This window comes from Pseudopipra pipra, chromosome 5 (assembly GCF_036250125.1).
Source record: "Pseudopipra pipra isolate bDixPip1 chromosome 5, bDixPip1.hap1, whole genome shotgun sequence".
In the NCBI taxonomy this organism is placed as follows: Eukaryota; Metazoa; Chordata; class Aves; order Passeriformes; family Pipridae; genus Pseudopipra; species Pseudopipra pipra.
In genome coordinates, this window is record NC_087553.1 from 36,723,737 (window position 1) to 36,749,776 (window position 26,040).

Genomic DNA, 26,040 nt, shown 5'->3' on the forward strand with positions numbered 1-26,040 from the left:
GTAACACAGAAGCCTTTTGAAGCACTTATGTCTATGGACTGCAAATACTCACTGGCATGCACAGATATAACAAAACTGGTTATTTAAATAAAACTGAAACCCTGGCACTCACAATTCCATATACAGGGGTGAAATTATTGGCAGAGGGGTTAGGGAAGGGGGAAGAAATACTGGAGGGACAGTTCATAGGAAGGCCGAGACATTTTTTGTCCTATCCAAACCTTGGATTCAAGATATTAATTTCAAATTAATGAGAACAAATGTTATTAAAATAAAATTATTTAAGAGTAAACTAATAGTACTTAAAATATTCTACCTTATTTTTCAAAAAGCTAAGCAAATATGCCCAGTTATTCACAGGCTGTTGCTGCCCCTGCACCCATCAAAAGCAATTTAGACATTTGTCTTCATTTTATACAGTCTTAAGAGGTCAGGGTAAGCAAACAAAGAAGAAATGGCTAGACCCTATTTTTGCATACTACTGCAAATAAACCCAGTTCTGTCTTGGGAAATCACTGTCAAGATCAAAAATCTGCTCCATGCAGATATGTGCTAACACTTGGGTCTCCTCCAGCCCTTCCTGATGTCAAGCCAAAGTTAACTTACCTAAAATATCAGTATAAAGGACCTGTTCTAGGTCACCCAGCATTGTTATTATGACATCTTCATCCAGATGTGCAGTCCCTTCACGCAAGCACCCTTCCTCCTCCTCATCTGCCCAGGTCCTGCTGGGGAAACGGGATGTGCAGGATGCATTTTCATCATCTGATTTTCTGGTCTCCTCATTGTCACCTGTATGCCGGTCTCCTGACCTCCTGGATGTCCTGCTTTCAGTAGATGGTATCCCCTGATACTCTTGTGGTGCAGTGAGGCTGGAGTGGCAGAGAGAGTGCACCGACAGTGAGAGTGCCTTGGAAAGGGAGCCTCTGCACCTGGCTTCTGCCTCTCGCTGTTGGTAACTCTGGTTGAACTTGGAGGCATTTCCAAACCAGTTCTCCCTGTATGAGTATCGCCTCTTCTCCCCTTCACTGATGAGCGTGAGATTGGTTAGAGACTTCTGCTTCTGAAGACGAACACACCCTCTTCTAACCTCCGTGCCTTTAAACACTGACAATTCAGCAGATCGCTGCATCTTTCTGTCGGGGGCTTCACCTCAGTTAGATTTCATATTTCTGAGATGGACAGCAGTTCAACTCCCCTGCAAGGTCCTGCGGTTGGTACCTGCATCACTGCATGCTGCACATCCCAGGTAGCACATACTTGCACTCACAATGAAAAGAACAGCTCAAACATGCACTGTACATACCGGAACTGACTAGACAGGCACAGTCATTTTCTTTAAAATTACGCTGCTGTCTCTGCTAAGCCACTTCTTCCCGTCACATTAATCTGCAGTACTTACAGTCATTTTCACTTAGATTTCTCTCAAGCAGAAGAGAGTTGATCAAACACTCTGCTCCAGCACAGAAGTAATCCCAAAAGCCAACTGTGTTTTCCTCTCTTCATCCAATCACCAGTCTCATCGGAGTGGTGGGCCTGCATCTCTTTCTACAGCTGCTGCCTTCTGAAATCCAAGTAGGCACAAGTACTGTCTTGGGCTTCCCCCCCCCCTCACCAGCTCATGACTGATCCTAGTGCACAGCTCTTCACTTTAGATGGGCTGACACAGAACTGCAAGTACAGCCTCCACATCAGAGCTCAATAAAGAGCCAAAATTAACCAGTGAAGCAAAGCTCTGCACAAGCCTCCTTACATTTTAGTATTCAACCTGCATTCCCAGATATATGACTCTTCTCTGCTACTGCAATGAATGCTGCTGGCTGCCATGGCAGCAAACATCCTGGTGAATTAAACCGGAGACACGGAAGCCTCTGCCCAGTTTACAATGCCACAGGTTTCAAGACCCAGCTTCACCTGAATGGGATGCTACAATAACAGACCTAGTTCATGGTCAAATCCTATTTTTCTCCCCAAAAGGTAAGGATGACAAATTATTTCTTCCATATCACTGCTACTCCCTATGCAGGAAGCTAAAATCAGACTTGCAAATGGACCTTCAGTCTTGCAATTTCTGCTCTGAATAAAAAATATATAATTTAAGATCTTAAAGAAGATAAAAAATGGAATGTAACAGTACCTGTCTGGTAAGATGAGATGATTTATAAAAGGAAGTATTTAATTTCTGTCTCCTTAAAAATGTACCTTGTTTGCACCTCTGTGAGATTCAGAGGCTAGTATGGAATTAAAAAGCTGTAATAAAATATTTTTTTCACAATCTTCTGAAGAAAACCTATTAATGGAATAGTTTTATAATTTATAATGGAATCTTTTATAAAGAAACTCAGTATTGTATCTGAACTAAATTAAGCAGTTTCAAATATTATTTTTAAATACATTATCCAGAGAGAAAAAAGACTTACTTTTAAATGTATACATTTTCTACAGAGAAAAAGATATTAGTCCCAGAAATAACAGATGAACAAAGAAATAGCTGAATTTAATTCTTTTTTTTTTTTTAGATATAAACTTTTTATCTAGGGGAAATTTAAAAAAACATCCTAAGAAATACAGACTGTTTGCAGATCTCCTGTGTGAATAAACAGATGTTAACAGAAGCCTCAGTGTATTTCTTTCTTTTCACTGGTTCAGTTTACAGTTTTTGAAGATACATAGAGGAAAATTCTTGGAAATTTTAAAGGAAAGGTACATTTTTTCCTATATAACTCTTATAAACACAGAACTAACATAGAAAAAAAATCAGTAGCCTCGAGAATCGGTTTTCCATATTAAAGCACAGACGAATTCCTAGAAAGACATGTTCCACAACAAGAGGAGGTACCACTCCCATCTCTGCCTAGCCCACAAAGTCAGAGGAGACAAGAGGAATGGTCTGTCTGCCTGAGTACAAAACTGTCCCAAATATTAAGCACCTGTCACTTCTTCAGCATGAAAACAAAAGGAAAGATTGCTGTGTTTACTCCCAGGGTCTGCCAGTTGCAGTGACATATGAGCCCTTAAAAGGTTTTTATGAATGTGATGGTGTCTGCCTGCAGCAGAGCCCAGCAGGCTGGTGTGGATGCTGATGTTGTCCCAGAGCTTCAGCACTGCCCACATGCTCCTGCACCAGTATGCACTGATGGTGCTATGCAGTTGTAATGGCCCGAGGAGCATGCCTGAGGAAGCTGTGGTTGTTAGAAAGACCTCACAGGGATGTATTTACAATAGAGAATTTGAAAAATGAAAGGCAATCTCACTCTTTTCCCACTCATTGTTTTTAAATCCTAAATTTATACTCAAATTGGTATAGTATTCTCAATTGTTTTGAACTAACAGGAAGAACAACAATTTGGCCCTGTCGTGCCAAAATTCTCTTGGTGATTTTCTTGAAGTAAAGAGAACGTGGACTTTTCCTACCATAAAGACCAATTCTGAATCTCTTTCTGATACTCCAAATCCATGAATGGCAACTTCCGCCCTTTCATGCCCAAACAGCTGCAGGCAGTGGCTTGTCTCCATGGTCAGCTGTAGGCAGGCACGGATCTGCTCTGACTGCACACCAAGCTCACGATGTGTGCATGGCCATATGTAGCAGTCACTGCTGCAGTGCTGCACCTGACCTCAGTAAGACCTGCAAACACGGAGTGTCCCTCGTACCAAGCACTGCTCTGCTGGGGATGCACTGCACGGCACGACTGCTCAGCTCTGAGTATGAATAGACCAGATACAAGATTGCTAGAACTAGACATGTATATTCAGTTCTCTTTCCAGCTGGGATCAGAAAAATTTATAGTAGGGGATGAAAAAACTTCACCCAATGAGCCACACGAAACCTCATGTATAGTGTTGGCAATAGGTGCCACACCACTCCAGGCTGGAATGGTCTCTGGAAACAGTACAGATGCTGGGAAGCTCAGTGGGTCTCAGTGTCTTGGTTGACCTATTCCTTCTCCCAACTGAGGAATTCATCACAGCCCAGCTCCAGCAGCACACAGACCATCATACTGGAATGAGAATGACACCTGAACTGTGTGACAGCCACTTGAGGGCAGCTGGCAGCTCCAGCATTGACCTGCCCCATTTATTTTTCTAAATATATTAAAAACACGAGTCAAATGCTGTTACATGGAGGTACTGAGACTAATCACACAATCTTCATTCAGTTTTCATGTGTACAGCCCTTAATTACAAGGTTATATGAACTTTTCTCCCATTCATCACATTGCCTCAATTGGTAGACATGCCATTGTGGGCATCCTCAGATACAGTAGATACTTATGTATCTTGGCCCAAGTGCTCAGTAGAAAGAACACTGAATTTATCCTTGTGCTTTACCACATCTCTCTGCAGGGTGTCATTTGACAAAACATAAATTTGCAGTGTCAAAAATTCTCAGGGTTATTTATTGAAAAATAATTTTATGAAGCTCAACCTCCATTTTAAAATGATGAAATATAGCAGCAAGAAAATACATCTTTCTAAACTAAGAAAGTATAGGAGACCAGAGGAGAGAAAACAGCATTATTCCCCAACTACCTTGCAATTCAGTGTGTTCTCCACCTGCAATACAGGAATATGTTTAGCTCAAGAACAGCATAGGGAACTTCCCCAAGCCATCACAGTCAGTGTTACATGCTACTTTATCTTTACTGTCTCTTTCATAAAAGGAATTGTAAAAATTATTTTAAGAACTAATAATCTTTGGGCAAATTTTGCTGTCAGATAAGACTTTCTTTGAAGTCTCAGTGCATAGCTTGGAACCCTACAAATGACTTATGTAATAGATCTGCAAATGCATAAGATTATGAATCTCTTCAGCTAAGCTTACTTGAAAAAAACTGTAAACTATTTCTGCATCTATTAATTAACTATTTGTTTTGGAGAGCAAAAAATTAAGCACAATGAACAAAAAATACTGAAAATTTAAAAATATGCTAATCCTGCCATTTATATTGGCCTGTAACTCCTAAAAGTACCTTTAATTTCTGTTTCATCTCTCAGATTTTTAATAATAAGTCAATATTTATAAATATATGAATAATTATTTAATTAAACACTTCACATTAAGCTCTTTGAACATGCCAACACTTGTTAAAGCCAAACACCATCATTGCTTTCATAAAATAACACTTTGTAGTTTACTGACATGTAAAGATTTCAATGGATTATTAAATAATTAACTTACTGATATCGTTCTCTGATAAACTTGCTGAAGAAACTGATAAATATCACAGCTACTACAAGTAGAAATACTGGGTAAGAAAGTCTGAACAACTTGTTCCTAGCCATACCATGAATAACACATTCTCCTTTTATAATCCGGTCTATGAAGGTATACTCCAGTTTTGCAGAAACATAGATACTGAGTAGTCTTGTTGAGGCAACTGGTACAAAAAGTACATGCAAGAAATAGTGTTCATACATGAATGCAGAATTGTCCTTTATTTAGGACTCCTAAATTTCTGTCTGTGATTTCCTGGACAGAGGTCTACACATCTGTGTGCCATATGTGCAACAAGCCTACCATACACAGAACACATCAGAACTACTCCACAGGTGACTCATGCCTACAAAAGGGGCTCATTCAGCATATGTGTATCATTGGTACCATGCACAGAGAAGGGCGTGCAGGAAACATTAAAACTGCTGTGCACATGCTCTACTGCTGACCTGCACGTACACTGTGGAAACACCTGGGAATGCTCTGGCTGAGCTGTGGAATGTTCAGAAGGGGAAAAAAGGTAGGAAAAAAAGTCTGAAGCACTTCAGATCACATCTGGAACAAATTTTCAGCAGAGAGAAACAGTGAAGAAACTCAGATTTACGGTAGCTCTACCAAGATGCAGAACTGTCTTTAGGTATAAGTTATGTATTTACCTAGGGCAGCAGATTAATGTGGACAAGCTAAAAATAAAGAGGTTGTTCAGTTTATCAGGGTCACACTTCTGTGTCCAGGGCTACATTGTCCTCCCCACCTCCCTTGCCTTCCAGGACCATTCTCTTCTCATGCCTGTGCAAGTAAAATTAAGTAATCAATTGCAGAGAAGTGGGCAGAAAACAAGAGGCTTGAGCTCTGACTTTGCCTTTTACCAGCTCTGAGTTGGAAGACAGCAAAGGCTAGAAAGGCAATCTACTCCCTTAGAGGAGGAAGACAGCAGGGGAGAGCTAGAAACTACCTCTACAGATTCTTGCTTTACTCTCTTCTTTCCCATCATCACTGTTGAGAACTGCCTTGGTGGGCACAGAAAATGGAATCATGATTTTTCACCACTAGAGCAAAGAATCTAGCTTGGGTTTGGTATCCTGAATCACTCAAGAAGAATGACGCCAGACCAACCACTCATAAATATTTTTAAATTATTTTTTCTCCACTGAAATTTTGCCTGTATTACAAAGAAATCTTGAACCAGACATGCTTAAAGCATTATTTTAAAATCAATTGTCTTATTTTGCTCCAAAGTGGATTAGGAGCTCTGATATGATCAGCTCGGCTGGTTATGGGACCAGTATTTTTCAGCCAAGAGACAATAAAAAACAGGGGTGTGTAAACATTCTGAAAGTAGAGAAACAGTTTATACAATGATATAGGCTAAGATATCCTAGTCCTAAGCATGTCAGCCTTAGTTGTAAATATTTGGCACTTAAAAAATAATAATGATTAATGAAGCAGAAACATGATACAGGTGGGACAGCACTTTATGAACACAGTCCTCCAAGCTGTTTACTAGTTTCCACAGATGCTCAGTCTTTTGCATGATTCTTACTGATCCTTACTGCTTACAAATATATTTTGGTAGTGTGTTGGCTACCAAGTTGCAAAAGAAGCTCAAGATAATATAATGATGCTCATCCATAGCAACAATTGAAGATTTCAGGAAAAAGGTAATATCAAAATGAAAGAAACTGGATTCATCTCTTAATACTCTGAAAAGAAATGACCAGACCAAGGAAATAAACTTAGTCTATCTCTTTGCTACTACTGGTATAACCCTTGATCAGACCAGAATAAAGATGCCCTTAAGTAAAAGTCCTCATAATGCTTGGGCAGCTGATTTCCCTTCTGGTGCAGAGATAATTTCAGATTGATTTGTTAAATTAATGCTTTAAGTGAGTTATATCCTGTATAAGAAGAACCACATGAATCATTATAAATCCATTTAAATTTTAAAAATACAGAGTGAAAGGGTAAAACTACAGATAAAATCACTGGGACAGAATTTCACCTTTTATTTTCGTAAAAATTATAAGAAGAACAAGGATGCTAATGAAAAACAAAACCAACAAGAAATAAACTCTGAGCCCACCCCCAACCAGCTCTGGCAAAGAGTCCCTTTGAAACTACTTGCATGCACTACAGTTGAGTCCTGATGAGAAAATGAGCTGTGACACACTTTGCTTTTTGCATCCATAGGTAGTCATGGTCAGATCTGGTGCTGATCTAAATCAGCATGGCTCTGCTGACTTCAAAGGAACTATTCTGATATGATTAGAAAAAAAATCTCCTCAAATTTGTAACCTAGTAAGGACTTTAGTCCATGTTTACAAGAAATTCCAGAACACAACCTTTAGCAGCTTAGCTCTAGCAGCAGCTTACAAGTCAGGTACAAGAGTGAGGACTTGTTTGTTTTCTGAATATAGATTCATTTATAAAAGCAAAATGGATCTTATGCAATTTATGTCTCAGTTCTGATGCTATGATTTAATTTGATTATATTAAATGCAAGGGTTAAACATTCTGAAGTCAACTCCACCGCTCCGCTTGGAACATTCAGTCTGATTAAATAAAATAATAATTACTTGAAACCCTAGCTGGTGAAATTCCAGTTTCTGCAAAATGATGAAAAGGATGTTTTCAACAGAAGGAGCCAATTCAAATAAGAGAACTGTGGATTTCAAGCACTAATCGTGCATGACCCAAATTTTCTGCATATTTAATACCACTCATGATGAGAGGTCAAAAGTATTATTTCAACTCATCCTGGTAAGAAATAGATGTAAATAAAGAAGTTGACAATCTTCTCCTGATTTATTGTTACTCACCAGATATCTCCTCTAGGCACTGTTTGGCAGTCTTACTAAACAACAAATCCATTTTAGTAGGACTGGTGCAGGAGTCAGCAGGTGGTAAAGAGGTACTGTCATTTTCTGAGAGAGTTCTGAAATCAAGCAAGAAGATTGATTATTATTATCTATCATTCAGGTATTAATGGAAAGAAATGTTACTTGCAGCTCCATCTAGAATCATATCACTAAAGGGTGAAAGTACCATTTTTGTCACATTCTTACTGGGCTAGTTTAACTGGAGCTACATAAATTTACAGGCAACTGGGAATTCTCTCTTCAGGAATGACTCACAGTTAATGCTGGGAAATTTGGAGCCATTTTGTTTCTCCACTTTTTTTCTGGAAGAAGTGTCAATCAGACCTAGGCAGAATCCCTTTAAATTTGTTAAGTCACATCCCTGCACATATATAAGGGAAATGAAAACTTGTAATTGATGAAATATTAAGCATGAAAGGCCATGTGGGGAAAAGCTTATGCAAGTCTGGAATGGAAATATGGCCCAGATATTTAAATCTATGTGCAGCTTATTTTGATAATGCCCCTTATATAACTGCAGAAATAGGATAATACAAGTTTTTCCATTAACTTGCTCACATTTTCTTTGAGGGTACATTTCTGTGACTATCAATGATAAATTATAATAGGTACCCTTTGTTGAATACAGTTATTTTCTGTTACAAAAATGTAAATAGCAAGAAATACATGAGCACATGGATTATAATACCAAATGCATCACATACATTGTCTCTTCTTAAGGAACAGCTGTAGCATCTAGTTTATAATGGAACTGTTGATCTATGATGTCATTAAATAGAAACGTGTACCAATCACATATTTATAGAGTAAAAGAACACATCTAAAGATATACTAGCCACTTTTTGAAATAAAATGGGAAAAGATCTTCACTTAGAGCTTAAGTTCTTCAGCTTTCCTGACATGAATAGCACAGTCTTTTGATTTATTAAAACACTAGTTTTATATCCTAATTTTAAAATGTGACTTTTTTAGTTCAATTCCTAAAATTCACCATAAAATGTTTCCAATGATCAATTAAACTGAAAACAGAAACATATAACTGTGTGATGAGTGTGTGTTTTATAAATAAAACTCATAAAAACAGTGACTTATCTCTCAAAATAATTTTATGGTAACTTATTTTATGAAATAACTTTCCAGGTAATTTATATATTTTTTTAAAGTTACTTACTGGATATCAAAGTTACTTACGGAATGTATTTATTCAGTAATTCACAACAGTAACTGAAGGAACAGATATCTGCACATACAGCAGCATGTACTGACATGGTGGAATCCATTGATTAGAAACATTCAACTCAGAAATAGAAATGTAAATTATGCCTGATTGGATACACTGTCTTATCAATTTCTGTTCTCTTGGATGCTGGAAACAGAAAATTGCTCTATAAAAAATATTTTTGGCTGTTGTCTGTCACACGCTACTGGAAATGCAAGCTCAGCACATGTTGCAAGGTTAACTATGTCCTGCCAACCTTGAATATAATTCAACATTTGATGCTTGAGAGGACAGTGTCTTAAGTAACAAAAAGCTCACTCTATCGCCCTGCAGTGAACACACCCTGAAATTCCACAGTCCTTCCTGCTTTCCCATAGGTCTTTAAATCATCAAAATGAAAGAGGGCCATGTCTACCTTCACTGAAAGCCATTTCGAGAAGCCATGAGTGCTCATGAGCACTCATGTCTGGGTTTGGTGCTGAGACTTAGTGCAGGATCAGTCCAGGGCAAGCCATCAGCTCAAAAACACATCTCAAAAAGGGGCACTTCAGTAATGGTAAAGGTAATTGGTCTGCACTCTTTTGATAAACCCAAATCACATAGCTTCTGGGGCTGGAGCCAGAGTGAGGTTGGAGTTTGTTAAGAGGAACACTGGAAAAAAGTAGGTGGGTTTTGGCCTTGTAGAAAGAGCATCCAGCTAGAAGAGTGCACTTCAAGTATTCCTAATGTTCTCCACAAAAATGTATACAGAATTTGCATCAGTCTCTCTCTGGTTAGAAACAAAAAGGGATCCTTTTTGCCTGTTCTCCTTCTGGCTCTATGGCATAGCATTCCTGACTGTACAACTATTCAAACATCAGTCACTGCATCAAACTAGAAGGGTTAAGCTATCTTCCAAGAGAGAACAGGAACGATCTGTTCCTGTTTATTTGGACATCTATCATCAGAAAAGGATTAAGTGTTCTGGACCCCCACTGGTTACCAATACCCAACATTTGCACTAATTCTTCATCTAGTGAGGCTGGGTAAAACAGAACTTTAATCATAGTATCACAATCATAGAATCATTAGGGTTGGAAAAGACCTCTAAGATCATCAAGTCTTACCTTTGACCTAAATACCACCATGCCCACTAAACCATATTACAAAGTGCCACGTCCAGTCATTTTTTGAACAGTTGCAGGGTTGGTGACTCCACCACTTCCCTGGGGAGACTCTTCCAATGCTTAGCCACTGCTTCAGTGAAGAAATGGTCTAGATTGCCCACTGGCAGTGACTATTGCCTATAATGCCAATACAGATGAATATATAGCTCATTATTGACTGTATGGCAACATAGATACTTATGTTAGAAGGACTGGATCTCCCTCCCAGAGTACAAACAAGTAATGAGTGACTTACAGCAACTAAGTAAACTTCACCATGATGCGTGAACGTATCTAATTAAAATAGAACTTAATAAAATTTTTCACTAGTTCCCAACTTTGCCCAGGATATGAGAGATATGAGTTTTAGAGACACACTAAATACTAATAAAGCACATTTCCATTCTTCAGTGTTTTGTTGGCTCTTTTTCTACTTGCAAAACCCTGATGCAGTTATAACCAGGAAGATGATTTGAAAAACACTGCAAGAAGAGATACTTGCAAAGATTTCCAGTCCAAATTTTAGAATCTGATTAGTGGGATTAATTGCAGTACAAAATCCAGTTTCTGGGACTTAAGATGGCACTAGAACCTAAACCTTAAAGTAAAAATACTGAATAGCAAAGATTACATAACAATAATATTTTAAAATCATTTAATTAATATTTAAAAAACCCCACAGAAACACAACCCAAACGTAAATATGATGCTATTTTCCTAAATTTATAGGCAGCCTGAAATAACAGATCTAAGAAGTGTGAAATTCCCCTTTTATCTCTCTTGAAAATTGAAAATTTTAGTCTAATATAAATACATAAATGTGATTTGCAATCAAAACAAATAACAAAAAGTTGCTATACCAGCTTCATTCATCATTTTTATCTTTAATTTGGTAAAAGAAATCAATTATTCTAATTGTCTGAGGCAATAGCAGAAATCCCAAGGAAGATTATGGATTTTGCAGCAGTCTAAGTTCTGCTTACTCAAGAAAGCTGGTTATTTGTTGTCGAAGAGACAGACTAAAAAGCACTGGTCCTTGGGCAGCTGTGATGGAGATACCCCAAGGAGGAAATAGGGACCAGGTCTCTCATCAATAGCTCTTTTTCCACCAGGTCTCCACAGAGTTGCCAGCTGTCAGCACTTCAAAACAGCCCTTCCTTTTGGTGCATGATGGCCAAGGCCCTGCTTTTCTCTGGAGTTGAGCTTAGCCTGGGGTGAGGTTTAGCCTAGCTTAGACAGCCTGAGAATGGTCTAGGGGTGACAGATTTCCAAGCAAAATCATGTAAGATTTTGGGGCTCTTGGGGAACAAGGAGACCCAGGTATATACTGGGTACCTAAAATGTCAAGTTTCTTTGTTCTACACCTGTCACAGGTTGTGATACACTGGACCAAGAATGTAAATGACTCTTTTCTGAGATCAACTATTTTTTTTTTTTTTAAAGGAAAGTGAAATTGTGAGATTTGTCTTCTCCAATACTTCTGGCTTTAACTTTCTGTGGGACATATTAATGCTATGAATGACTCAAGTGATCTCTGCAGGACTGCAGCACAGATTAAGCTCAAAGCAAGCAAACAGCAAATTAAATTATCTTCTCTAACCTTACAAATTGGCCTTAATGAATGATCCTCTGTTTTCTACCCATTCATAGTCCACTGCCTTAAAAAATAATTAAATTTTTGCATCTCTCTTGATATAAAGCAAAGGGGAAAGAATTTCAGTTTAGTCAAAGTCAACCCACTCATATTTCTTCCAGTGCTGTGCACCTGCAGTGCAGGTTAATTTAGACAACCTTCATGAAAACAGGACAATCTGTTTTCTCTTTTAATCATGGCAACCAGAAAATATATTTATTCAGAACCCACTGAGTAACATGCTACCTCTTTGTAAGAGCATCAAACTCACTTAATGGGACAAATCCTGCTTTCAATCATACCTGCACAAGTTCATTCAGTTTGATTAAAATGAGCCTATATAGGAGTACTTAAGAATAGAATTTGAAATACTAAATAAGTGACCTTTAACACAGTCAGTCTGCCTCTAACAAAATAGTCAATCTTAGATAAACACAGATAACATCAAAGATCTGTTTGCTTTTTAGTCAACATTCCAAAAGATGTCAGATAAATATTCTGGCATTTTTCCAACAGCTCTCTGAGATGCAGCTGTCTTGAATGGGTATCCCTGTCAGTATAACAGACTGGCAGGACCACATCTGGAATATGAGCAGTTTGATCACCCATGTTCAAGACATGTGAGTTAAATTGGGAACAGATGCAAGGAACGGCTACTAGGAAGCTCATGGGGAAGATGAAACCCTCTGAAAGGAAAAAAAAAGAAAGAGTTGATTTGGCTTAGTCTTGCAAAAGAGAAGGAAGGGGATGGGATTACTCCCTCACATATTTAAAAAGAGCAAAGAAAAAGAGGGAAAACAACTTTTTAAGTTAAAGGGCGATATTAACAAGGTAATAAATGAATGCAATCTCATTATGTGGGATGTAAAAGATTTCCATAAATGAGATGAGTGAGTTTCTGGAAGAACCTTCGCACTAGAGTAGTGCAGATTAGAGTAAAATTTAGTTAGCTTATGAAAGAGTTATTATGGCTACCAGTTACAGAAGCCTGAACAGAATATTCTTTTAGGTCCTTTATCCTGCATTTTACTGATTATTTAGTCAAAGGAATAAGGCTATGTTGTCTGCATGGCAATTTAAAAGAATAACTTCAGATCATAAACAGCAAACAGCTGAATTATCAAGCTACTATTTTAACTCAGCATTATTGAAGTAGGTATTTACAATGATTTCTTCAATTATTATCCTTTTTCCCATCTCTTAAACCAACACCTCTACACCTGAAACTTTTCTTGAACAATTACTTGTAAATTAAGCATGGAAAAGTGGAAGGATTTTTCTAAAGAGCATGCTGTTGTTACAAGTAAAACTGGTGAATGTCAATGTTTAACACTATCTACAATTGCAAAATTTTGGTGGTGACTGTTGCTTTATTTTCACAGCAGTAACATAAATAACAGAAATCAGTAAAGTGCTGCGGTATGACTTTGAGTCTTCACATTTTTAAAGAAGGACTTGCAGTATGTTTAGCAGCACAATCTATTATTAACAAATACCATTAACTGACAGAATGTTTTTTACTGAAAACTTAGCTTCAACTCCACAATCAGTGACCAGAAGTAGGTTCTAGTCATTAAAAGTGGACATAAATATGGTTTCAACAAACCCTGCAGATGCTATGTTTGCAGGATCCTTTAAGACTAGTTCATTTTTTTCCCTAAGACAGTATAAAAACATCCTGAAGAGGCTGCTGAAATTGAATTTCACTGTGCTTCCAGAGGTACAACCAGATTATATCCTCCTTCCCATCTGTCACTGCTCTGCACTTCCTATGCGACCTTGAAGCTATGGCCTAGCAATACAATTGATTTAATCACCATACAGTAAAGGAGTCAGGAAGAAAGTTTTAGTATCTGGAATGTATTTGTAAATCAAGCATGGAATTTACATGCTTGTGAATTCCTGATATTTCCTTTGTCTGCCTCTATCTAGTGAACACTTTAAGCCTCACAGAATCAAAGTCATTTAGGTCAGAAACATTCTAGATGCAATCCGGTCCAATGACCCGTGTAAAGCAGGTCTGGTTACATTAAGTTGCTCAGAGCCTTGTTTGGTTGGGTCTTGAACATGTCCAAGAAAAGAGATTCCAAAACCTCACTAGGCAGCCTGCACCAGTATTTCACCACCCGCAAAGTAAAAACATTTTTTCTAACTTTCAGGGCAGCACCTTCCCTGCTGTAACTTACATCTGTTACCTCTTATCCTTTCTCCCTAAATTTCAAGGAAGAATCTGGCACCATCTTCTCTACACCAACCTATTAGGTAGTAAGAAACTACCAGTTTCTTACTCTTCAAGGACAAAAGGAGGGTCAAACTAGTGTTTGTAGTCCAGCATTGACACTCAAAGAGTAACTCTGCAAAGTCCCAGTTCAGAAAGTGCTGGAGCACAGGAAAGGCTCCCCAGGAAAGTGGTCACAGCACTAAGCCTGACAGAATTCAAGAAGCATTTGTACTATCCTCTCAGGCACATGGTGTGACACTTGGGGATGGTCCTGTGCAGAGCCAGGAGTTGCACTCAATGGTCCTTGTGGGTTCCTTCCAAGTCAGCATATTCTGTGATTCTGTGAAACTTCTTCCAGACATTAAACTACAAATTTATCTGAAAAACTGAAATTTAAGTAGTGCACGAGATAGAAGTGCAGCTCAGGATGATGAGTGGTCATCCGGTTCTCTGCAGCAGTTTCTATACTTTCAGCATTTCAGGCAATAAGCAATTCCTGAGCACCAAAGCCCCTGGGATTTGAGCACTTCAGATTCTATATTTCATCCCTGGAAAAGAGACCTACTAAGCTCCTACAGTGATTACTGAAGTAGTCAATAGAATAAGCTGCAGTACATGCATCCAGTTACAACTCAATGTTCTCCTATTGAAATATTCCTTTAATGTTTAAGAAAATGCAAAGCAAACGCTAATTTTCAACATATCACATACTTCATGCAGGGTTATGATGATTTGCCTTAACTAAGGATTTGCCCCATGGAGTGAGGAGATATTGTGTTACTCCTGGGACTACTGTTTCCCATTTTACGGAAATAATGCAAACTTATACAATTTGGCTCACAAAAAATAAAGCAATGATTGCATACAACAGGTTTTTCTCTGGGAAAGAAAGTGTTTGGAATTGCAGGTTATGCTCCACTTTTGAGCAATGTGTAGGAGAGCTAAGAACTCCAAGTACTGAGCAATTAGCCTGTTATTCTCTTGCTAAGTTTTTAGGAGACAGACTCAGAGTTTGTTTTTTGTTTGCATTATTTTACCTTTTTTAACCTGTTTTCACTGTAGACTAGTAAGTACTAAACTTCTGTGTCACTATTCTTCATCTGAAATTTAAGCACCACTAGAAAGACAGATAAATTCCATGGCCAATTTCAATACAAGTCTAAAGGACTGTGGCAGATGGCACAATTTCCATCTTCTTCCAATTTTGTCTAAACAGAAGAATGTGTAATTTGAAGTAGTGTCTGGTGTATTTTAAAAAGTTATACAGTCTCTTACACCTTCCTTTTAGCTTTTCTGTTTTTTTTCTTCTCAAGCTTTCTGGGAACTAAATTACATCTGCTTCAGTCTTATATCAGTTGGACCCTGCAGTCAGCTTCAGAGGGGACACATAAGGGACTGTAAATAATACATTCACAACCACATTTAAAAATAAATAATCGCTTGCTGAAAAAGAGGGAAAAATTTAAATTATATCCATTTAGATACAACTCTGACTATTGCTGCTAATCTTTGAAGAGAAGCAATAATCCCAAATGAATTTCCGTGCCATGTTGTTTAAGAATAAAAATACAATGTGGTATCAGACAGGACAAAGTACCAAGACTGCAAAGCTGAATAGTGCAATATGTCATTTGAGAACTTGCCAGTGAAACAGTATTTTCCGCCTACTGTCAGTTAATAAAAATATACAACTCCTTGAAAACATGAATATTGATATAGGACATGAATATTGTTATAGGATTTCATTCTCTATTTAGGCAAAATACATGCCGATCTCAAACAAACTCTTTGGAATATTTTGTTTTACTCACAAATCTACAGTAATATCCTCTTGAATAACAAACAAACATTCCAACATATATCTGCAGGTATCAGCAACAAACCAGAAAAAGTGCTAGCTTACTTATCCTTGTAAGTAAGGATAAGTGTCCTTACTTATCCTTGTGCTAACAGCCTAAACTGATCACAGCAGTATATTGCAAGATTCTGCAGGATTCTGGATAAAAAGCATGGTATTTTTACTAATTTTTATTGAAACTTTTTACAACGACTGCAGCACAAACTCAAAGAACCTAGATATTCCTTCTAGCTGGAAAAAAACCCCTGTTAGTCTGAATGGTAACTATTGTTTATCAACTCATATAAAGTTGTTAACAAGCAAACCTGAAAATTCAGTGTATAAATTGTGGTGACTCAGAAAATAATTATGTTTAAGAACAAGAAAATGTAGCTACAATACCCCAGCTCATGTTCACTTCCACCTACCATACATGCACAAAAATAAATATGCTGACTTTGGAAATATGGATATTTTATCCTTGGTTATATTTATATTCTTCTATGAAATCATTGTGTGGTATTACAAAGCCCTTGAGACTTCTAAGAAATGTGGTTACTGACTATTTTTGAGTCAGATTCTGCTCTCAGTTACAGAGATACATATTGAAGTAGCCTCATCAAAGTCAGTCTATTACTCTGGGTTTATGGCATTCTGAGATCAGACTTTGGCTCTGAAAATTTTAATTTCATGTGAGATTTAACTTCAAATACAGTCTCCTTTGTTGCTTGTTAGGAGCAAACAGACAATTATTCATACTGAATTTTACTTGAAGATGCATGCTTCTATCACCCTTTAAAATTCAAAATACATTTTGCTTCATGATGAAGCTTGAAGGAATGATATCTCCACCATGCGATGAAATTGCATCAATATATAGTAAAATTACCATTAAATAGCACATACATCTGAAGGCAAAGCTTAGCTTTTTTTTCTCTCTTCTTATATATGTACCCTAACACATAAGTAGGCTGTCCTATGTACAACACTTAAAATTCTGTGTATCACTGATGTTATTCCAGATAGTTATAAAGATACATGCACATTAAGTACATCCAGTAAAAGATCTATTTGAAACTCAAGAGGCTATACACTGCATATTAGAATAAATATAAGCTACATTGAGTCTTTTCTCCCTCCCATATAATTTTCTTAACTTATCACTCATCCAGATTGGTTTTGAAGATATATTTAGTTATGTGCAATGATATATATACTCTCTCAGAGCCTACTTCACCACTTCTTTAATTTTTAGCCAAGATTATTTAGATTACTAGTCACTAACAAAAACTGCCAGTATATTTTGCTTAATAATGAATTTGTCATTTTATCAGATGTTAAATTTACCCACAACTGTAGCTAAAGCCCTCCAACAGTTGACATCTGAAATTATTACCCAAACCAGCCTGTCAATCTTTCTACACTTACTGTATCTTCTGAGCTGTACAACAGTTAAATCTCCCAGCTTCTCTTCAGTTACTCTATCATACAGAAAAGTAAATTCAAAGTTTGATACTAGAACATTTAACTGTTCATTTTTCTCTTCCAGAGCCTTGGACATCCGAAGAGTTACTATTGCCTGTAAAAATTAACTGCCTTCATGGAGTTAATCTACACCTAGTTCATGTATAAAACTAAACAGGAAAAGGACCTGCAAACAGCAACCTTCTCTGTCTACCCAAAGTATTGAAATATTTTTGAATACTTATAAAAGTTTGTGTATGGCTTTTCTTTAAATATCCTACCAGTACTGTTACATATTCTGAAAATATCAGCAGTTCATTTTAGTATTTTTAAGAGAAGAGTGTATTTTAAGCAAATATTATTGAATATCAGCAAATATATGTTGAGATTCTTAGAATGCAAACAAGAATATTCACACTAGAAACCCAGACTCAGCCATGACCTTTCAAAGGCAGCACAGACAATGTACCCTATGACTCGTATTTCTGATGAAAATACCCTGAATTTTAAATGGCAAATATTTGCAGTGGATTACTTTTGTACAACGTAGAGACTCACAGTTCTTGGAAAAAAATTTTCATACAGTAACATCAATTAAACAATGATATTAGGAAAATACTGGCATGATGCTGTGACAGAAACTGGGAGATAAAAAACATAACAGCATGAGCCACCATTACTTTATCCATTTTAGTTCTCTTTTCTAAATGGTAGCACGAAACCAATTTTCCTCCATGACCTTACCTATAAATGAATGGAGCTACTGTGGCAGTGTTGGGGTGGCTGTATTGCTGTTGCTGAGGAAGCTGGACGACACCATTTCCTGTGCCTTGGCCACTGCTTGCAGCCATTGAGGGCGATGGAGCTGCCGAGGATCCTGCACTTGGCTCTTTCTCTTCAGAAGAAGCAAGACCAGAGGAAGGAGAAGCCTTCTCGTTAAGCTGAGATTTTGCTGTTGACTGGGACTGGTTTCCTTTTGTAGTCCTCAGTTTTTCAACCTCCTTACTTCCCGTGCATGTGGAGGAAGTGCTCTGCTTTGCTGTTGGCACCTTTGATCCAGGTTTTGGGATCCCACTAGAAGATAATATTAAACTTTCCTTCTTGGCTGCTGTTGCCTTGCTTCCCTTTGGGATTAAGCTTGCAATTTTTGAGCTCTTCTTTGTAGATGTTTCAATGACCTGATCCTTCTCTTCCTTGACTGCTTTCTCAGTGCAAACTTTGTTTTTGTCCCTGTTCTTTTCCTCTTTGTCCTTTGGCTGTAGCAAAGACTTTTTATTGCTGAGATTTTTGCTGCCAGCTTTTGGAGGGGTTAACTTCGGTGATACTTTAGGACTGCTACTTGTTGAGCCGCTGCTGTTCACCCCACCACTTAAGACATCGGTTTCACCACACTCTGAAAAGGTATCATCTTCTCTCCCACTGTCACTGGGCCCTGAGCTCAGTGACAAAGGAGGTCTCAGAGCAGTCCTAGCATTAACCAGCTTGAATTTTTCCAGCATAGATTTTTGTCCAGATGAAGGGGGCTTCACACCTTCAGAAGGCGGTGGCTTGAGCCTGTCTGAAGTTGGAGTAGGGGAGGTTGCGGGACTAGGTTGCTTCACAGACAGCATGGTAGAGGTTGCGCTGTGTTTGACATTCATGGATTTGCTGCGCCAAGGCTTGCTGGCACTTGGAGAGGGTATGGCAGAGACCTGCTGCTGCCCAGTGCTGGTGGGATGCTGCACATTTCCATTCATGCCTGCAGATGGGTGAGGGCCTTTTGGTGAATCTGCTTTAAAAAAAAAAAGAAAAAAACATAGTGGTATAGTTACTCTCCCATTTCCTACTTGGAGGTGATATCATACTCCTCTGGGATCTGAAACACACTTATATGAGATCTATAATAAACATAATTTATATGTTCACGGAACACGAAGGATGCTAACAGAAAATGCTTCTCTTTCCTCCCATCATCATGGTTTTGTTCAATACTTCCATGAGCTTAAGTAAATCTCAGAAACGCCTTCCTTATAACCATTTCCTTACGCAAATCAAGCCATCCAATTTAAGATTTTATCTTTAATATGCCATAAAGAAATTCTTCCAATCACTTTTTGATTATAAAGCACTGAGATGTTGAAGAAAAAAGAATACTAAAATTCTAGTAGAAAAACAAAACCAGACAAAGATGGGTTTGATGTTTAGTGAAATTAAAATATGTGCTAGAAAGCCAAAGTTTTAGGCAGGAGGAGGAGGACTGAGTAATACTGAAATTAAATGGATAAAATCAATATTCACAAAGTTTTAAGTATAGTTAACAATATTTAGTAGCTGACTTCAGGAACTTATCTCAGTACACTCTCATAGGGAAAAAATTTTGTCAGCAATTTTACCAGTGGCAGTACCAGAAAGTTACACTGATATATCACCTTCATGGGTACAGCAACAATAACTGTTTTGGGCCTGAAGCTCAGGTAGGTACAGAAAGCTTGTTTACATGGCTCTGGTACATTCACTACCTTTACATCATCCAGGAACTTCAGTGAATCTTCAGAATGAATGAGAACAAGACTCCTGCAATAATAGAACTCTGCTAATTAACAGCTGTGATTTTCAAAAAAGTTGTCTAGCCTTGTTAAGCAAAACTCACTAAGGCATGAAAGGGTTAAGGTCTTCTCCACAAAGTTCAGATTCCCAAGACATATCTGAATATTTAAACATGATTACTCTGGAGCACCAGAGAAATGAAGTGGTAACAGCAATCAAATATGTGGTATATAGCTGTTCCAGCAGATGACATATTTTCTTCTAGAGGATCTATCTTGTCTTGCCTTATCCTGGGACTGTCAGGGAATTAGACATAAGCCTGCCTATAGTATATTGAATTCTGTACTATAAGAAAGCCCATGAAACATGCAGTGCAAATTTAGTTAACCTAATGGCAAACAGAGTGCTTGATATCTTGCATAAACACATAGTATGACATATCTTGGGGTACCCCTGCCTGAATAATCACAGAATCACAGAATATGTTGAGTTGGAAGGGACCCACAAAGATCAGCAAGTCCAACTCCTGGCCCTGCACAGGACCCTCCCCAAGAGTCACATCCCGTGTCTGAGAGTATTGTCCAAACAGATCTAGAAGTCTGTCAGGTGCTGTGACCACTTCCCTGGGGAGTCTGTTCCAGTGCCCAACCACTGAAGACATCTTTCCCTTCAGCACAGATTATGAATTTATGCATAATTTTCACTTTTTCAGTCTTAGTCCTCCTAAACCCCTCGTAAAGATTAGACTACTCTTATGGAAGTCTGAAGGACTTCAGACTTCTGTCTGAAGGCAGAATTTGAGCATACTGAAACTGGAGCTGTTTTTTCTTTAACAAAGAGAATGCAAACATAGCAAAATTTACTGCTTAGAATAGCATTAAGAAGAACTAGTTTAAAAATATAAAAAAAAAAAGTGAGCAAAAGTACCATGACAGACATATAAGATCTTTTACTAGTTTAATTCTATTAACAACTGGTCCCAGCAGGCCAATCACCTCCACCTTCAATAGATGCCATATAATTCCATCTGCCCAGGGTCTTTTGTGTGCTCCTCAGCCTGATTTGTAAACCCCACAGTACTAAATGGTTGACTGGACTATCTCTCTTACAAGGATGGGCCTGTTCAGCCTCTAGAAGAGATGGCTGAGAGAGGATCTCATCAATGTACACAAGTCTCTGAAGGGAGGGTGTCAAGTCAGGCTCTTCTCGGTGGTGCCAAGCAACAGGACAAGTGGCAATGGGCAGAAACTGATGCGCAGGAAGTTCCACTTGAATATGAGGAAGAACTTCTTTACTGTGCAGGTGACCACACACTGGAGCAGATTGCCCAGAGAGGTTGTGGAGTCTCCCTGACAGGAAATATTCAAGAACTGTCTGGACACAATCCTGTGCCATGTGCTTTAGGATGATCCTGCTTGAGAAGAGAGGTTGGACTAGATGACCCACTGTTGGTCCCTTCCAATCTTATCCATTCTGTGATTCTATGATTCTGTAAATGAGCTCATTCACAGAAAGTTGAGCTGTTCTGTGAAGTCCTGTTCTAGGCAAGAAAACATTAACTGGTAAGGGTTGCTTCAGGGTATTTTTTGTGACAGGTAAGGTTAGGGCATATTCTCCAGGCTCCAAGTTGCACCATGGAGCACCTTTGGTGGGCAGCTGCAGAACTGATCCCTCCCTTGGGACCAAGGCAGGAATTGTGGTTGGCCTCCTGCTATTTTCTGGTGAGCCTCAGATGCCGGAAAAGAGCCTGAGGCCAACCACAGCTGCTGGAAATTTCTGCAGCCCTCAGGCTTCTTTAATTTATACCAGGAATCAGCCCCAGTGGTTAGTAGCCCAGAACCGGATGTGCACAAGGACCTTTTTGTACACATCTTGTCTTGCACTAAGCTTGCCCCAAATACAGAGGAGGATTGGGGCCTTAAGCTGTATCAATAGTTTTGCAGAACAGTTCACCACAAGAATATGCAAAGCTAATGCAGAATACACATAACAATCTGTGAACAGTGGGATGCCACTACATTCTGTTGTATTAGTTACATTTGTATGGCTTCAGTTTTACTCCAAAAAATAATAAAAAAGAATAAAATAGAAAGTGTCCTGATTAAAAAGAAGAACGCATGCCTGGCCATATTTCCAGCTGTATAATATTAAACTCATTGGGAGGAAAAATGTAAAAAGAAGAGTATTTACTGTTTCATCAACAGCTTGTTCTGGCATATATACAGCAAAACCCCACAGATTCCTGGAGCCACTGGTATTTATTGGATCCCTATGCCGCAAAATATAAACAGCAACAAAAAATTAGAGAGAACTTTAATTTGCTTTTATTTTTCAATTTAAAGGGTATCCTTAATATTTCTGCAAGGAATGTGTGCTGCATGCTCTCAAGAAATATTGAGAACCTGTCTGTATGTTGGAATTTTAAGATCTATTTCACCCCCAGCACAAATGCATTACTTGAAGCTGCACATAATTAACTGCTTTCTGCATGTTCAATTGAGCTTGGCTTTAGCTGTTCATTATGTGAAACCTGTCCCCACCTTGTGGTGATTTTGAGACAGAGTGAACTCAACCTATGACAAGGATTTCTTATTTCTATAAACTAAATTTTTCAAGAAGATAGTCTTCTGTTTCGGGTTTAACCCCCTTATAGCCGAATGCATAGTCAGCTTGTGCTGAAAACTGTTTTGCATTCTGCTCAAAAACTCAGTGCTTCAGAGCTCAGCCCAACCTCCATTGTAAAAGCACAGCAGCAACACCCTGGGGTGTTCAGTGCAAAATGAGAAATTTCTTCTAGAACTCAGCAAGGCCATGACAACTGAATAGACGTTTCAAATCCACTTTTCATAGGCTGTTTCACAAATAAAGGCCATGTTGAACTCGGACCCAATATATAATCTCCTTTGTCTTCTCATCTGTGACCTTCACTATGCTCTGTGCTGCTGGAGAAGATGACCTCTGTGACAACAGCTCTGTCACGGTAGCAAAGTTAGATCTGATAATCTAAATATTCTGTATCAGGTAGATGTCCAGACTTTTAGTCACTCACAACAAAAAAGGTTAGTAAAAAATGCAAGAGCTGCAAGGGATTGCTATAGGGATGTTTGGAGGAATGGGAGATCTACCTCATGAGATTAAAAGAATTTAGCTTGTTCAACTCTCCCTTTCTAGCTGTTCATGAGAAAGTAGCTAGCCCTTATCAGCACAAGAGGAGAAAATGACCAGGAACAACTGGAAAAACACTGGCACCAGAAGGAACATACACAGTACACAGTACATACTGGCCATGGATTAACAACAACCTGCATCATTAGACAATAGAGTTCCACTGCAGAGTTTCTCAGAGTTGGTATAGGTAAAATAATCTAATACTGTTAAAACTGAGTTTGGAGAATACACAAACACCATTTTATATTATTAAATTATATTGAAAAGCTGGAAATTAAACTCCATGACATAAAAGACCCTTATCAGTGTTCAGATACACTGTTTCTAAGATCTAAATGGTAAAGATTTGTTTTTAAACTGTGACTTGAATTAGAACATTACTTTGCTGTACTGAAAACGCCCTGGGTATCCACCTTATTAGCATTCTGAATAATTTATTCAAATAGTTTAATTTTTCTGTGTTTTTTTCCGTCTCCATGTTATTAAGTTGGAAGCAGATAGATCTGACATATCTGGAAAACAGACATGTTCTTTGAAATTGATCTGTAAGCTGCAAAGTACAGTAAAAAAAAAAAAGAATCTCACTGAAGTTCCACAAAGAAATTTCAGCTAATGGCTTTTTTAATGTTTTGGTGCATTCTATGTTTCTGACTTAAACAGAGTTACACACACTTAGCTGTGTCACAGTAAGGGATTGTCTGTCACTGAAAACTGGGCTCTGCCCAGTAGAGCAAACTTGCATTTGCTCAGGGGCACTAGGTTTCTTATTGTGTTGAACTACTCCCTAGGCAACATTCAAAGATAATATTAATGAGAGACTGAATAATTAAGTACTAAATAAAAGCAGATATCACACCTTATTTTGGATCACGTTCAGGTCTCCTTTAACTCTGTGATTACATATCCACTCCCCACTGTGACTGAGTTGGAAACCATGTTATGCACGAATGAATTTCAAGTACTACATATAACTGGATTAAAAAAAACCAAAACACCAACCTTATGCTGTATTTATTTTCTGAGGCCTCCTTATAGCACATACAGGTGAGTGTACAGAAGAGAAAAATGTAACAACAGTGATCTGCTCTTGAAGAGCCTTGGAAGACCCAACCTCTAACAGCTATTTACTTGGAAAAAGTCATCTCTTTTTCTGCCTCAGTTAATGCAACACTAATGAAGAATTACAAATGATTTACAAACTATTTACTATATGATCTATATCTCAGATTAGAATATATGGACTGTGACTCTTTCAGTGCTCCAATCATCTGCTTCAGAAGCAAAATCTGAAATATAAGGTCTATTATGTATGCTGCACTGTAAGGAAAAATCAGTTTGTCAACGTATGGTGACACTTTTTTATTGTCAAAGTTTTTTTTTATATTATTACTATTTTGAGGGTTGAAGTTTGTTTCTAAACAAATTCTTCAAAGATCTTAGGTTACACAACATCCTCAAATACTTAAAAATATCAAAAGACTACTTGGAAATTTCATTGTAATATTCAAAAATTAGTCACTATAATAACTAAATTTAAAATATATCCTGGTTCACTTGTTTTTCTCTTTAGGCAAAGTAGTAGCATGGTGTACTTAAACACATAAACACAGGTTCTCCTTTTCTTTTAGGATATTACAAAAAATATCACTTTGCTATCCTCGGACTCATAGCAGTCATTTTCTCTAAAGAACTTCTGCTTTATACCCTAAAACAAACTTGTATTTAGCTTTGATTATCATGTAAAATCAATGTTTTTCTATCCATTTGGCTGTTTTGACAGGAAAAAAAAGAGTAGATGGAAACATCTCAAATATAGTACTCCTTAGTTATGTAACATTATATCTTCTATATCCTGTAAAATTAATTGAATTATTATAGACAAAAAAGCCACCCCTTATCCTCTTGCAAGTGATAACTTCACTAAAAATCTCACCTCATTCTCTGCTGTAAAGAAATGAGAAAGTAAAATAAATCCATCATGCAAAAAGCCACATAAATGTGCAATGCAATGTAAACCTTAGCAATCAAAATACAGTTTCCAAGTAATGAGCTAAGAGTATTAATATCTACAAGCATGTCTCCCCATGAATCATTCAACTCTCACATATTTCAGTAGCAAACATGTCAACATTATGAGGAAATTCTAAAACCTAAACTGCTGTACATACCTTCACTCAAGCAGCCACATCTCCTACTTCATAAATTCACTATAGTATTTGTGAACTATACAGTGTCTGCTCAGTTTTCACTCTGATCTCTTTCTACTTTTAGCCTGGATGTCTTGACAGAAACAGGTCCTTGGTAAAATAAAACCCACTATAGAACTATCTGAAACATTCAACCCTGATGGTAAAAATAAAGAAATAACTATTGAAAGGATGGTTTTATATCTTCAGATACAGCTAGGGGCAAAGTGTGTTCATCAGAGTTTTGTAAAAAAATCTGGATAGCTGCCTATTGCTTGGATGAAGAACATTCATTGCATACTTGTTCCTCCCACAGACCCCAAGGATGCAAACGGGTACTATGTATATTGTATCATTTTCAACTGTATTCTAACCCAGAGATATGAATAAAATGCTGTTCATTACACAAAGGGAGAAAGAAGGGGAGGAAGGGGACAGATTAGTTACACAACTCAGAAAGCTGAATTTTTACATTATTCTTTCTGAGATAAAGCCTGAAGAGGCATATTTTCCAGGAAAATAGCATCATGGTGAGAGAAATGGA

General features: G+C 37.8%; 1 protein-coding gene across 10 annotated transcripts in view; it reads right to left on the minus strand.

Moving 5' to 3' along the window:
• The window catches only part of NAV3 (neuron navigator 3), a 527,200-nt gene that overhangs the window by 113,156 nt on the left and 388,004 nt on the right, over nt 1-26,040 (minus strand). For 9 of the 10 annotated variants that reach the window (XM_064655607.1, XM_064655608.1, XM_064655602.1 and 6 more), the window contains 2 exons: nt 18,361-19,387; nt 8,038-8,153 (listed from right to left, as the gene is read on the minus strand). In XM_064655607.1, the coding sequence (XP_064511677.1) occupies nt 8,038-8,153; nt 18,361-19,387 (1,143 nt within the window). The remainder of the gene's footprint in view (nt 1-8,037; nt 8,154-18,360; nt 19,388-26,040) is intronic. The other variant, XM_064655603.1, reaches the window with a different exon arrangement.